The following is a 15,453-nucleotide window of genomic DNA, read 5'->3' on the forward strand; positions in this document are numbered from 1 at the left end:
TGCTGTAGACACTGATTTTGGCTGGCTTTTCTTTCCCTAATCAACTAAAACTCACAACAAAGGCATATAATCGCTATAGTAGGTAAATATATATGGAGAAGTGTGAGAGCGGCGCGAATTAAAGATTGGTCTTATTTTAGTTTCTATTTTATTCGAGCGCACGGCAGGATACGTGACCACTAGAGGTGTGCTCCGGTCTATATAAATGCGCCGCCATCTTACATTTTTCAGTCTCCACTGTTCCGGCCAAGTTACTACTGATTGACTGCGGAGGGAGTGGACGAGGGCTCCCCGCTGACGCTCGTCCTCACATTTTCCTCGACTTTTTCCATTTCTGAGTGGGCTTTACTCTCCAGGACCCGAGTGGACGGACTTTCTGTGTTGACAAGGGTAGGCTTCAACGTTCAAACTATCGGCTCCACTCAGTTTCTCCCTCTTTTCTTGTCGGGGTCTCCCTGAATGCCAGCAGGAATGGAGACGGTTGTTGTGTGCGGGCCGGTCGGGGATGCTGCTGCTGCTGCTGTTGCCGCAGCTAGCCAGCCAGCCAGCCAGCTGCTTTCACGGCAGATATTTGGGATATGTCAGCCACCGTCTAATGGGAACATGCCTATTTTACAGACGATACTCATTGACTTTATCATAGAACGAGGTTTGCGTTTACTTAAATAGGCAGTAGTTCGCTAACGTTAGATGTATCCGATGGATTTCATTGCCAGGCAATTTATTCGGAAACCTCTGGGAGTAAGCGCCGATGTCGTGTCCTCACTTGTTTGAATAGTTAGCTAACCAAGGTTAGTTAGCTTTACTTACTAGTAGCCCACTTGCTGCTGTTCACATTCCACTGTTCTGACTCATGTTTGCTCGGCTTGAGTTTCGCCTTTTGGTGGGTTGTTTTTGCAGCTGGTTTAGCTTAACAGACACTTAATATGGGGTGACGGGTACGCGTGTGAAGCTCGGTGGCCATGTGAACTGCTTTACATTGTAAAACTAAGTTAGCAATGTTAATTAACGCTAGCTTGCTTATGAAAACCGTTGAAGTGCGGTCACGTTAGCGTCAACGTTCCATCCAAAGTTTAGTTGGAACTTCGTAAAACTGAAAACCGCTGGAAAGTTCAGTGTTAAATCGAGCTCTTCGCTAGTAGCATCGTTTTAAACGAATGTTTGTAGCGTGTATTTAAGTTTATTTCAGGTAAAGAGCTAGTGAGAGTGTGTTTTCCTCTCGTCCTTTTAAACAAAGACCGACAAATTCCTCCCAGCCGTTGTGCTTTGGGAGGAAGACGAGGAGGAGCCAGAGTGTGAAATTTGAGTCAGTGGTGTTGGAGCAAGAAAGTCAGGGGCAGCCAGCAGCTGTGGGGGAGAGGAGAGGGGGTGCAGCGCACTATTATTTGGATAGTTTAGCGTGTGTAGATATGATTTTTTTGTGGTAAATGTCATGTAGGGTGTTTACTTTTCCGTATGCTCACATTGCACAGGGAAAGGTGTGCTTGTTTGCTGCTGTAGAGGGACAGGCGGGTACCTACGGGGGGGAAAAGTTGCCTGCCTCACTGCTTTTCGCCATCCTGCCGATACAGAGAACAAGCGATATGATGGCGTCGATTAAAACGCTGATTGTTGAACGTGGTTTAGATTTAAAGATATATTTTATATGTCATTATGTTCTGGCTGCATTGGAAAAAAGAGCGAGTTTGTAAGAAGAGATGGAGAGATTAAACCGCGGCTGGAGGATGTTGACATCCAGCGGCTCCACATTTTTTTTTCTCCATCAACGGTTATAAACAATTTAACAACAGGTTTATATTAAATGATAAAGACACGAGAGCATGGTCTAATTTTGTACAAACTTACTGAGCTGAGATTTTCAGTTTTGGGTGTTTTCGTGCCACGGAAATCACTGCAGCATCTTTGAGTCACGGTTTGTTTTTCTAATTGGTTCAAATATATATTTTTCTGTTCTTCTTGTGAAATCCCCCGAACATCAGATTACACAACGGAACATAAACGTGAAAAAAACAGTCCTCTCGTCAGCAACATTTTCTTCTAACGGTGCGTTACGATATTTGGGACGGAAGCGCGGGTGGAGGCTGCATCCGAGACCGGTAGTGGTTTGAGGTTGTTACATGAACCTTTTCTGTGTTATTGTCATTTCCTAAATCTCTACATTTTATCATTTGACCCATTGACGTGTACGCATTTCGACGGAAATTCGTATGCGCCCTACAGATCTTTTTTTTTTAATACAGCCGTGTTGATGGTCATTCAAATTTTATGATATGTCTGATAAAATCACCTCCATGAAGTAGTGAGGAAAGGATTCATCACCTTGTTTAATTACAGGCTCAGTTTAAGTTTGAAGTGTCTTCTTCTTGAAGGATTTCTGTGTGACTTTGTGCTAATCTCTGTCCAAGCGACCTTGTGTTTTTCCATTTTATATAGATCGATAAATAATGAGCAGAACAAGGGAGAAGTCATGATCATCATCATCATTGTGTGGAAGTTTCTTGGATGTTTCCTGGAGCTCCTGTGTCTCCACGGGCATCCATCACTTTGCTGTTGAGAGACACAGAGCAAACACTGCAGCGGCTACAGGCATTGAGCTCATTGTATTGTTGGCAGCCGGCAGTGAGTGCTGCTGACCCTGCACATTAGGTGGCTAGCACTGAAGCCTGTGGCAGCTCCTGTCTCTGTGTTTGTGCCGATAATGCAGCTTGTTTGGGTCATTTACTCATATGGATGTATTGAACTAGTGTTTTTTTTGTTTGTTTTTTTTTTTTTCGCTTGAGAGGAAATGGGCTGTGCAGGAGTTGAGATGGATTTAGCTCTTTTGAAGTCCTGTTCTCTATAAATACTTTCCCCCCCTCTAACCCACACACTGTATATTTCCTCTAACAAATTAATTTTGTTATTTAAATGCCACAGCATGCTCGGAAGAGACTGTAAAATTAAGCCACAGATGTCTGCAGGCCAAAAGGGTGAAATGTAATTTAGAGGAAGTGTGTTTCATACGCTGTATTTTTTTTTAATGGCAAAATGATGCTCTTCTTTACACAAAGTAAACCCCAAGGCTCACCTGAACTCACTTTGTGCCAGTCTGGCTCAAATTTGCTGACAGAATGGCTGTGTTTTCTACTTCATTGAGAGGAAATGGGATTGAAGAGTTTAGATGTGCTTAGCTACTTTGAATTCCAGCTATGAATAAATGCATACAATTCAGTCATCCTGTGATTGGGTTATTTAAAGTTTCCAGAAATTATTAAGGAAAGAGACAACATTCACACAGCAGGATTTTTTTCTGTCACTACATTCGTAATTAATATTTTCCTCTGCTTGAAGGTTTTTTGAGCTGAGTTTACAGGTTTTTTCACGCTTGCTTAGCTAGATGCAGATGGTTATATATAATTGGTTAAACTTAGGCATATTGGACTATGAGGACTAACTGTGTTTTTAATTGATTTGAAAACTATCAATTCAGTACAGAACTTCATTTCAAGTCCCACAGTCATCCGGCTTGTGTTGTTACAAAGAGCTAAGCTTCATGTCATGTATGTGATACATGTCAAGTCTTCCTCAGAACATTTTTATATATATATATATATATATATATATATTTATATTTATCAAAGCCATACCTCTGTGTGTCAAGTTGAGCTTCATCCAGCTCGGTCCATGGATGTTGGTTGTATTCTCTATGCCCTGAGTAGAGTCAGCCTAACCAACTAAATTAGTACCCTTGTCTGTTCTGTGAGGCAGTGTTAAACCAATCCTTCTCTTAACAGAAATCACCTCATCTTCTGGTGTTTGTGTTTATCATTCACACGTTAACAAACTCTAGCTCCCACTATGAACAGCTTGTTGTTCATTATATTCAGGGCAGAGAGACTAAAGTGCACTATTCCTGGACATCCTGCTCTGTGCTGGAACAGTAAGCCTATCATTTGAGTGCTGTCCTGGGACAGCGGCGCTGTGATTACACTGCACTTCATAGGGCTTTGTGTGCCTGCATGCACACGCATTACCTCGTCATCTACCTTCACATTTGTGTGTGCCAAGAGTATAAAATACCTATTTGATGAATAACTCAGAGCAGAGCTTCATGTGACTTCCTTTTTCTCCACAGCTCCCCATGGGGGCACATACCTTGACTCAGCCCACACACTGCAGCCAAGACAACCATCTGACTCCGGTGACTGGTGTGTCACTCATTAGTCATCTGGTTTCAGTTATATGGGTTTCAACTGAACTAGGCACAACTCTACATATAAGATTTCACATCTGGCTTCAAAGAAAGCTCTCGTTCAGATTTTTGTGGCCAGGCTGCGAGCCTCATAACAAGGAACTCTTACTGTGATGAGTTTTTTTGTTTAAACATTCAGAGTCTGACTTTATAGTAAAGCTGCCATTTGTGTCTCAATTGGAGAGCAGACTTTGCTTGTTTGCCCTTCAGAAAAACTATCATCAGCTCAGCTTCCAAAGCCAGATGTAAAGAGCCACATTTTCCACCAGTGTAAATGATAAATGGCTCCACTGTGCGCTTTGATTGAATGTTTGATTTGTATGCACCCTTGTATGGGACATATGGCTCCCATTAGGGCAGGGCTAGGTTATGTGAGGGCAGGCCTGGAAAGCTTGGGAGGATGGCGTGTGAACAGTGAGTTTGAGTTGGTGTGTTTGTGGTTAGAAACGGCAGTCTTGGAGCCTGACTCAAGATTGTGTTTTAATGACACAGCTGAGCTGGGGTGGTGTGGGTGTGAGAGGAGGAAAGTAGTCCAGAGCAGTAGTTTAGTTTAGCTCTCCTTGGGTGTATTTGCATTTTGGCCTCCCTTAACTCCATAAAACTCCTACACATTCATTGGTTATCCCGGCAGACAGTTTACCTCGATACAGTTTGCATGGCTGCTTTATATTTCTGTATCTCCACATCTGTTACTTGGCCATTAGTCTATTTGTGCTTTATCATTTTCATTTGGTTTTAATGATAATATTGTTTTTGACAATTCATAATATAGAGCCTTTTGCAGGCAGGATAGTTAAAGTCCCCCAAAAAAGCTTTTCTCCTGCAGTGATCATAAATATCTGTTTGTACGATTTCTGTGTTCAAAAATTGCACCCTGTCTTGTTTTGGGATGTGAAAACGTGGACTGTTTTTTGTATCTCAGAAACTGCTGAGGTGAGTCTTTACAGAAACAATCAAGGTGAACACATCACATAATAAGACAGCTTGTTGAGTAGGCAGCTATGGTTGATGTGTCTGAAGCAGGACCTTCAAGATCTTGTATTATGAGGTAGCATTTCCTCTCAGTATGTTAACCAAAAGTTGTCTCACACCTTGAGAAAGCGAATGTTTAATTGGATGTCACTCAGATTTCATTATCTAAAATCAAAATTCGGTGGGCCTCTCTGAATGATTACACAGGACCTTGAAATATCAAATGATTTTTTTTCATGGCCTTTTTTTAAAAAATACATTTCTTTCAAAACCCAAAATTGAAGTTGCCAATGTCGCTACATCATACCACAGCACTAGCGCTCATACCCATTGTGTCGAGCCTTGGGGCAAGAAGTTGCTATTCAGAATTTGAATCTTAACATATTAACTTTACATGGGGACAAATGAAAAGTCCACCATAACTGCTTTCATAAGAGAAAAGTTGATTTTGGTATGAGTAGCAATATTAGTTTATAAGTTGCTGTAGAGTCTTTGGGTTTCGGACTGTTGGTTGGACAAAAGAAGCAATCGAAGATGTTGCTTTGGGATATTGCGATAGGCTAAATGATTAATTGCAAACATAATGGGCAGATTAATCAACAATGAAAACGGTCGTTATTTGCAGCCCTATTTGCTGACACAATGTTGGAATTAAAAGTTTATAGTCTAACACATTTTAGCCCATCGTACTGCGATTTCTCTGTCAGGCATGAACAGCATGCTGATGTTTGAACAGCTTATTTTTCCTGAATGTCATAATAGAAACGCACAAAGTATAAACTTGTTTGTACTTTATTCAGTGTGACAGTGTGTTGTTTTAATGCGTTTTCTCAAACAAATGTGGGCACAACAATCTAAGTTCAGGTAAATTGTTTTTTTTGTACTTTAAGAACATGTAGTTTTGTATATTTTCGTATGTGCTGTAGATTATCTAGAACCAACATACTGTGTCAGCAGGTCTGTGGTTTTAACCTGGTTAGTTCACTGTAGGAAAGTCTGTCTTGTTGTGAGTCACCTCTACTTTCTCTACTGAGGTATGACTCAATTCACGGCTGTTTATTTTCCATACCATTGTTTTGCTTCAGTGTTTGTTTAGTATTAAAACGTGTCCAGACTGGTATGCCATGATTGAAAAGGATTTAGTCTGTTTTCCTGTTGGATCTATCGAGGAATTACCGCTGATGTCCTTTTTTAAAAGGGTTTGTCAAAAGGATTTCTGATTGTGTGGACACACAGCCCCTGTTTCTGTGTCTCATTTTAGCCAGGATTTTCTTCAGCATTTTCCCCATTTCCTGCCTTCATGCGTTACTGTCATAACATTTATCTTTGAATATGAATTGAAAATACCATTGTTTCAATTTTACTTGTTTTTTTTTTCTGAATTAATCCCCTCCCGTCCGCTCTACCTCTCTCCTGCCATCGCTAGTGTTTACTTTCCCGCAGAGTGTGGTTTCAGCTTCAAAGCCAGCGCAGGAATGCGTATGCCCTCCTCCCCCTCTTTTCTCTCCACCCAATGCTCCACTTCCCCTGTCCTTCCTCACCTAAATAGTGGCTAGCTGCTTCGCTTAATGGTGGCTTTGTGTGTGAACTGCTGCTGTTTGCACGTCTGGCTGTAACAGAAGAGGAAATCCAAGGAGGGGAGGAGGCAGGAAAGGGAAAAAGTCATTGGTCTGGACTGTTAGTTTTGAACCCACACTGCCGTTCATTTCCAATGGTCTGTTTTTCTACCTTTACCTCTGCTGTGATCTTTCTGTGTTAAAGTAAAATGGCTGATGTTGGACTGGCAGTGAGCAGGGTAGAGGGTAGGAATGATGGATGGTGAGATTCCACTAAGACAGTTTGACTGACTGCTTTTTTTCTGTTTCAGATCAGGAAGCTGTGTCGGCCGCGGTTTGAGAAAGGAACATGGCTTCCCAAGGTGAGTTAATAGTATTTAAGACACACACTCAAACTCCATACCTCACCGCTCACTGCAGCGTCTACATAATCTGTCTGCATCACTCTCTTTCTCACCGCACATGCATGAGTATTACATGGTGTGTTAAACTTTGCAGCAGCTCTTCTCCTGGTGTAGATTTATGTTCTCATTAGAGCAAAGTGAATTAGTTATTGATTTCAATTTGAAACTTGAAGTCAAACTTTATGCTTCACCAGACCTTCTCTGGTAAATCACACATATCACTGAACTATGACAATGTAGGAAAATAATGGAATGAGAAGCAGGTTAGAAATCCATTTGTTGCAGTGCTAAAAAAACATTGTTGAGGCAGTTTGTACTTTGTGCCACTCATAAAACATACAACAATAATAGGTGAGGAAATGTTCTAGTGTTGAAGGACTTATATTGTATAAAGGCATCCCTTTGTTCGACATAAAAATGGGACAGTTGTAATCAAATTTAGGATCCTTTTAAACTTTTGTAAGTGTCATTAAATCTGACTTAATACTTCGTTTTCATTCCTTGTCAGCTCATCTAAAATTAACTCCACACCCTTCCTTAGAAATGAGAAGTGGACAAACCTGTTTCTCTATATTATGATACTGACATTTCACAAAGCAGAAATTATAGAAGTAGTATTTTAAGTTTTGCCAAATTGCATATGTTGATCTCTTTTTATACTTGTCTACTGCAATGAAGATTAGACTGACTTTTCCCAGTTGTTTTTTTCCCTATTTTATAGATGTACTTTGTCTCTTTCCAGCTGATCTGATGGAACTCGACATGGCCATGGAGCCGGACCGTAAGGCAGCAGTCAGTCACTGGCAGCAACAGTCTTACCTGGATTCAGGCATCCATTCAGGGGCCACCACAACTGCTCCGTCCCTCAGTGGGAAGGGCAACCCTGAGGAAGATGATGTGGACAACCAGGTCATGTATGAGTGGGAACAGGGCTTCAACCAGAACTTCTCCCAGGAACAAGTACAGGGTATGTCAATTAGTCGATCTGTACTGCACAAAAACATCTTGGACATGCACGACCCAAATAGCATCTCAAGTCCCATATAATAAACAATTCTTTTGTCTCTGTTAGACATCGATGGTCAGTATGCCATGACTCGTGCACAGCGGGTGCGTGCAGCAATGTTCCCAGAGACTCTTGAGGAGGGCGTGCAGATCCCCTCCACACAGTATGACGCAGCGAACCCCACCAACGTTCAGAGGCTGGCAGAGCCCTCGCAAATGCTCAAACATGCTGTGGTCAATCTGATCAACTACCAAGACGATGCTGAGCTGGCGACCAGAGCCATACCAGAACTCACCAAACTACTCAACGATGAGGACCAGGTAGTTACCCATGAAACCTTTGGCTCAACATTAGCTCTGTATTGTTATCCTTTTAGTTTTTCCTACTATAATTCCCTAACATTTGTGCCTGTCTTGTCCAGGTTGTAGTAAACAAAGCAGCAGTGATGGTCCACCAGCTTTCAAAGAAAGAGGCTTCTCGCCACGCCATCATGCGCTCCCCTCAGATGGTGTCTGCTATTGTCAGGACCATGCAGAACACAAATGATGTGGAGACAGCTCGCTGCACCGCAGGAACACTCCACAACCTGTCCCACCACAGAGAGGGTCTGCTGGCTATTTTCAAGTCTGGAGGAATCCCAGCTCTAGTTAAAATGCTTGGGTATGTGAAAGGAGGATGAATAGATACTTCATGTGGAAGTCTTTATTTCTTTCTTGTACTGTAACTCATCAGTACAGGAAGCCAGAAATTACTATGGTAGGATGTTTTTGGTTGGCTACCCTTGACACACAGACCTACCTACTATGTTTAGAGAAACGTGAAAATTGTAATTGGCTGTTAATTCATCAAAGGCAGAGGATGTGGAGAGGAAGGACCTCTGAGAGACCTGATCTAATAAAAATATAGTTCTGGTTATTTCCCAGTGGGGAAATAATCTAATAAGCCTTTGTTTGTTCTGCAGTTCACCAGTGGACTCTGTCCTGTTCTACGCCATTACCACCCTCCACAACCTCCTCCTGCACCAGGAAGGAGCCAAGATGGCTGTCCGTTTAGCTGGGGGTTTACAGAAAATGGTGGCCCTGCTCAACAAGACAAATGTCAAGTTCCTGGCTATCACTACTGACTGTCTCCAGATTCTGGCCTATGGAAACCAGGAAAGCAAGGTGAGGAGTTGGATAATACTGTTAAAACACACACACGTGTTCTTTGTGGTTAATTGGTCTGTTTTTTATTGTTTGGCAAAGCTACTCCTAACCTAAGCCTTTACTTTTTTTTGTGATCTGTTCTTGTGTAGTTGATAATCCTGGCCAGCGGAGGCCCCCAGGCGTTGGTCAACATCATGAGGACTTACACCTACGAGAAACTGTTGTGGACCACAAGCCGCGTTCTCAAAGTTCTGTCAGTCTGCTCCAGTAACAAGCCTGCCATTGTAGAAGCTGGTACGTTTGGTCTAATATCATTTTACATACACCTTGTATTCATAGGTGAAGGTCTTTCTTTTGGCTTATTTGAAGTGCACTAATAATGGCAACCACTGCAATGAAAACAGACTTGTGTTTTGAAATGTCTTATGATTTGTTCACACAACATATGTAATGTTACCTTTTTTTTCTCCATATGTCCAGGAGGCATGCAGGCTCTGGGACTCCACCTGACAGACCCCAGCCAGAGACTGGTCCAGAATTGTCTCTGGACTCTCAGGAACTTATCTGATGCTGCCACCAAACAGGTGATGAACTGGCCCATGGACCAACATCGTGTTTTTGTCAGTAAAAGCCAGTGATAATATCGTTATAGACTCTGCAGCCGACCTCTTGTTGTGCTTTCTGAAATGCATTTCTCAGCAGAGTGACTAGACAGAAACTCATTTAAACGTTTTAGTTGAAATTAATCGTACATACTGTGGACCCATCGTTCATTTTTATACTAACTTCACCCTTGTCTTTCTCTCAGGAGGGAATGGAGGGTCTGCTAGGAACTCTGGTGCAGCTGCTCGGTAGTGACGACATTAATGTGGTGACCTGTGCTGCTGGCATCCTGTCTAACCTGACCTGTAACAACTACAAGAACAAGATGATGGTCTGCCAGGTGAGTGCACACACACAGTTCATGTACACTTAAATCAATGTTGAAATTAGTCACTTATTAAATTAGTTTCTGATTTCAATACTGTGGTTTCTTTTTGGTCTGTGGGTTTTTATAAAGACTCTCTAATGTTTTAACATTATCCACCCAGTAAAACTGACTAATGATCTGTAATGTCATCCGTCCTCTGCAGGTCGGCGGTATCGAGGCATTGGTTCGCACAGTGCTTCGGGCAGGAGACAGAGAAGACATCACCGAACCAGCTATCTGTGCCCTGCGTCACCTCACATCTCGACACCAGGACGCTGAGATGGCACAGAACGCTGTCAGACTGCACTACGGGCTGCCTGTGGTCGTCAAATTACTGCATCCGCCATCACACTGGCCACTCATTAAGGTACACTCACACACTGACTCACCAGCAGCAGTGAGCAAAATAAGCAGCTCTTCATGCTGGTGTTTTAGTGTTGAAAATCAGGTCACACTGACTGACTTGAATCTAAATAGTGGGCCAAACCTGGTTTTTAATGTGTATTTGGCTACTAATTTACAGGCAGCTCAACTCCTTCAGGTCTCTGAGGCCTGAATGTGTTGTCATGAGTTGAGAATACAATGTCTCACTACTAGAAATTGATTAAACCTGTAGCACATTGGGCTTGTTTTAGGCCCAGTTCAATGTAAAAGCTTCAAAATACACCTGGGTGAGTCCTGGCCTCCCTTTTTATATTGTAGCATATTTGTACCGATGGACACAGAAAATAAGCATTGGTACAGTTATGCTAAGGTCAGACAAAGCTTTGACAGGACTTGTCAAATTATAAAATGTCTTGTAACAATGCATTTTAAGATCTTTTGACCATAAATGTATACCCCGGGCAAACAGCTTTTGGTTGTGTTTCTTGATCAGATGTATTTGATGGCTACTTTAAGTTTTAAACTGGCATAACTGACATGTAAATATCTTCATCCATCAGGCTACAGTGGGTCTTATTCGTAACCTGGCTCTGTGTCCTGCAAACCACGCTCCTCTGAGGGAGCAGGGGGCCATCCCCAGACTGGTTCAGCTGCTGGTCAGGGCACATCAAGACACACAGAGACGCACCAGCATGGGAGGCACACAGCAGCAGTTTGTGGTGAGAGCAAACACACTGCCCAGTTACACTGTTGGTCACTTCAAAACAATGAGATCAACAATCTCAATCTACAACATTCTGAGGAAGAGCAGATAATGGTGAGTCCTAACATGGTTTTCTTTTGTCAATAGGAGGGAGTTCGTATGGAGGAGATTGTGGAGGGCTGCACAGGAGCACTCCACATCCTGGCCAGAGACGTCCACAACAGAATAGTCATCAGAGGACTCAACACCATTCCACTCTTTGTACAGGTCAGAAAAAAAGCTTCATTTTGCCTCTTGTGTTGTGCTTCTCATCATGCTGCAGTTAAAGTGAACCCAAATAATGGAGACTGTTGATTTTAAGTCATTCAGTTTCAGGTGTAATTTTTAATGTCATAGGGACTATAGATATTAAGTGTCTTCCAAAGTCACATTGAGGTAGTTTGGAAGAACACTGTCTACCTTGGTTGCTGCTTGGTGCTTAGAAGTTACATTTATTTTATCAGCTTGTGTGAGTGTGCTTGCACTCCTTGACTCTCACTGAAGGTTAAGATCATGTTTGTAAGCATATTGTCCGTGTTTGTGTGCAGCTGTTGTATTCTCCCATCGAGAACATCCAGCGTGTAGCAGCAGGCGTCCTGTGTGAGCTGGCTCAGGATAAAGAGGCTGCTGAGGCCATTGAGGCTGAGGGAGCCACCGCCCCACTCACAGAGCTATTGCACAGCCGCAACGAAGGAGTCGGTATGTTCACAAAATCACTCATTTACATACTGTCGTCATTCACATAATGACTACTCTTGGGCTATGCAGATGTTCAGAAGAGCCAGTCCAACAGAGAAATTAGTGTCTATGATTGGATAAAACACTGGCTCTTGAAAATGATCGTTTTTGTACAAGTTTCCAATGGTATACATTAATGTTGTAAGCGTAATCATGGCAGTATCTGACCTCTTATTTGTCTCTTCTCTGTGATAGCAGTAGGACTTTTTTGTAATAAGTTGTTTTTGACTAACACGTCAACTGTCCATCCTTCTTCAGCCACCTACGCTGCAGCAGTTTTGTTCCGTATGTCAGAGGACAAACCCCAAGACTACAAGAAACGCCTCTCTGTAGAGCTCACCAGCTCGCTCTTCAGGACGGAACCAATGGCCTGGAACGAGGTATGAAGCACTCTGCATCAACTGAAATTGTTAATCAGTATATTTGTACACAAAACACTCAGGTGCTTGTGCACTGATGTTAACTTTATAAGATGTAAATAAGGTTGTGGACTGCTGTCCCTTGCTCATCCTTGTGTGTGTGTGTGTGTTGCTTTGCAGACCGGAGACCTGGGTCTGGACATCGGAGCTCAGGGAGAGCCTCTGGGCTACAGACAGGAAGGTAAGTCACCTCTTCACCTCTGGCAGGCTGGGAGGCTCTCAGGAGAAACATGGGGCGATAAGGATGTTATAAATGTCAGCTGCAACAAAAAACATTTTTAGCTGATCAGTTTTTTCTTTTACTAATTGGGCATACAGTGAAACAGCCACCACCTCGACCCCGCCTTATTGATACACAACCAAATGTTATCACAGTCCAATAACTGAGCTCCATCTTTCCATTGTTATAACCGCTGATGACAGGATTGACTGTTAAACGGTTGAGATAGCAGGGAAATCAATCTCTATTCTAAACTTGAAAGCATTATTGCCCTTCACTGCGGTCTCAAGTTGCCTTTCTACTGCTGCTGTCACTCAGATTAACACAGAAATACAATCGAGCTCGATTTACTTATTGTCACAGTTGGCCATCTGAATGTTACGGGTGTAATAGGACCTTGGACTGTGTATTGATCAGTAGGCTAAGAGGTGACGGCTGGTGGGTGTTTTGTTATATTCACTGCTCTCCATTCCTCCAGCTCGAACAGCTTTAATTGGCTCTTGGCCAGCTAAAAGAAAGACTTGAAGCTGTTCACTGCACTGCAGATGAATCTGTTGTTGGAACCAAATTGAACAGTGAACTGAGTTCAGCAGAATCCAGTTCACAGACCTGAACAGCTGCAGTTTGAAGTGATTGTTCTGTGCGCTGGAGGATGGACAGTGTGCTGTGTTGCTGTGCAGTGTTCTGTTTGAATGATCATACTACCGTGTGACCGCTTGGTTTGTTAACATGCTTCTAACAACTGCTCTGCTTCCCCTGCCTCTCCTCCATCCACTCCTCCCTCCCCCCAGACCCAAGCTACCGTTCCTTCCATTCGGGAGGTTACGGAGGGGACACAATGGGTATGGAGCCCATGATGGACCACGACCTGGGCGGCCACCACCCCGGCCAGGACTACCCCCCTGTAGAGGGGCTGCCTGACCTGGGACATGCCCAGGAACTGATAGAGGGCCTGCCACCTGGTGACTCCAACCAACTGGCCTGGTTTGATACCGACCTGTAAATACCAAGACCAACATTACACTACACTTTCTACTAGGTAAGAATATGAACACACTCGATAAGCCATGTGCTCGCTGAAATGAATGAGAGCTGTTTTTTGGGCGGGCTGTGAAGTAAAAGCAGTTGGGAGGTCTTCTGTCTGGGGGGGAGAGGAGAGTGGGTTTACTCACTGTGGCTGCTGCATGTTCAGACTGCTCCTAATTGCAGAGTTGTGTGATGTGGCGTGTGTGATGTTACATGATGTTTGATCTGTCTGTGTGGTCTCAACCAACGCCTGTGCCCTGTCTTTTTCCCCTCATTCCTCCTTTCTTTTTTAACTCCATCTCTCCTCCCTTCGCAGCTGTATCATGTGATCTGGATGAACCTGCATCGTGATTCGCCCATATGGAGGAGGCGGGGTTTCAGAAAGTGCCTGAAGATGACTCAACAACAGCAAGCAGAGTTTCCTGTCTATGGGAACTCCATTGGGACAAACTAGATTTAAGTGCGGTTCTGTTCTGGTCTCTCAGCCTGACGGAGGGCTGACTCTAATCCTGACATGACACACGGATTTGGATCTCAACAGTTGATTTTTGAAAAAACCCTTTTTATGTATTTGTTTTTCATTTTTACTTATTTTGGTTGTTTTACTTTTTTTTTATTCCGTTTTCCTCAAGTCTGTAATGGTACAAACTGATTCTAGCTTGCTTTTTTTCATTATTCTGAATTATGATACTCATCTCTTGTTTTTGCAGTCCCTTGTATTTTAAGTCTGATAGTGTTGAGTTTTTTTAGTGGTAATGCTCCATCAAAGTAAAGAATCTGATCACATTTTAAATGGTGTCCAAACACTAAAGTTAATCAGTTGAATTGTATTCTGATGATCAAGTGTAACATTGTGTAGCTTTTGTATAAAAAAACATGAATTGGAAATCATGGTCCAAATATCAAGCTATTTTCTTGCTTTAAAGGTGGACACTGATGTGTCTCAGCTGTTCCAAAGGTGGTGTAGCTGACCTAGCTGGATGGGTGTGGCTGTGGAAGGACAGGGGTGGAGGAGGGCTCTTATTGGTCTGCTGTTACTATGGGGTGGGGTAGTGGGAGGAGCTGGTTGCTGTAGCCTGCTGTGTTCTGAAACAATAAAATGGACTGTCATTTCACCTGGACGCCTCCACGTCTCATTTCACCAACACCTTCAGTCCAGGAGGACAAGTGTTACACAGCAACACAACACATTGTGTGTGGCTAATTTCTGAAGAGTGTTTTGACTGAATCCCACAGCCCTCTACAACAAAGTGGATACAGTAGAAATGTAAGTGATTACAAATGTGTTCCAATACTCATACTACCATACATTCCTTATGCCAGAAAGAGATTTAGTGTGTCAAATGCAGTATACCAAAAAATACCAGGATGTCCTGCATCCGCTCACATGTTGCAGTGTGCAAGCCAGCATGTTTTTCTGGCGAATCTGACCCATAATCCTCTGCACAGCAGGAGCGCTATCACATGGGCTGAGCTGCCGAGGGCACAGACCGATAACAGTCATGCAAGTTTAAACACTACATGTTTTTGGAATGTGTGTAATTATAACTGACTGGGACATATGTATACTCTAAGTATAGTGGAGTATATTCTAATGGCATGCATACGTGCAACAGTACTATGTAAAGGCAACTGCAACA

General features: G+C 42.9%; 1 protein-coding gene across 2 annotated transcripts; it reads left to right on the forward strand.

The window, feature by feature from the left end:
- The first annotated feature begins 238 nt into the window (after nt 1-238).
- On the forward strand, nt 239-14,928 carry ctnnb1 (catenin (cadherin-associated protein), beta 1). Of its 2 annotated transcripts, none has more exons than XM_084357057.1 (17): nt 239-390; nt 7,071-7,121; nt 7,885-8,130; nt 8,236-8,489; nt 8,591-8,829; nt 9,131-9,332; nt 9,464-9,608; nt 9,795-9,898; nt 10,123-10,257; nt 10,448-10,651; nt 11,229-11,387; nt 11,519-11,638; nt 11,959-12,109; nt 12,407-12,528; nt 12,688-12,748; nt 13,579-13,826; nt 14,130-14,928. In XM_084357057.1, the coding sequence occupies exons 2-16, from the start codon at nt 7,109-7,111 to the stop codon at nt 13,788-13,790; spliced, it is 2,367 nt and encodes a 788-aa protein (XP_084213183.1). In that variant the 5' UTR covers nt 239-390; nt 7,071-7,108; the 3' UTR covers nt 13,791-13,826; nt 14,130-14,928. The 2 variants fall into 2 exon arrangements, with proteins under 2 accessions (XP_084213183.1, XP_084213184.1); XM_084357058.1 differs by having other exon boundaries at nt 7,906-8,130.
- The last annotated feature ends 525 nt before the right edge of the window (nt 14,929-15,453 follow it).

Source organism: Pagrus pagrus, assembly GCF_965226575.1.
Source record: "Pagrus pagrus genome assembly, chromosome: 7".
In the NCBI taxonomy this organism is placed as follows: Eukaryota; Metazoa; Chordata; class Actinopteri; order Spariformes; family Sparidae; genus Pagrus; species Pagrus pagrus.

Excerpts from the sequence above, each read along its gene's own strand:
- ctnnb1 (XM_084357057.1), top strand. Across the intron at positions 9,333-9,463 it reads ATGGAAACCAGGAAAGCAAG|TTGATAATCCTGGCCAGCGG; the intron begins GTGAGGAGTTGG and ends GTTCTTGTGTAG. Across the intron at positions 11,639-11,958 it reads CCATTCCACTCTTTGTACAG|CTGTTGTATTCTCCCATCGA; the intron begins GTCAGAAAAAAA and ends GTTTGTGTGCAG.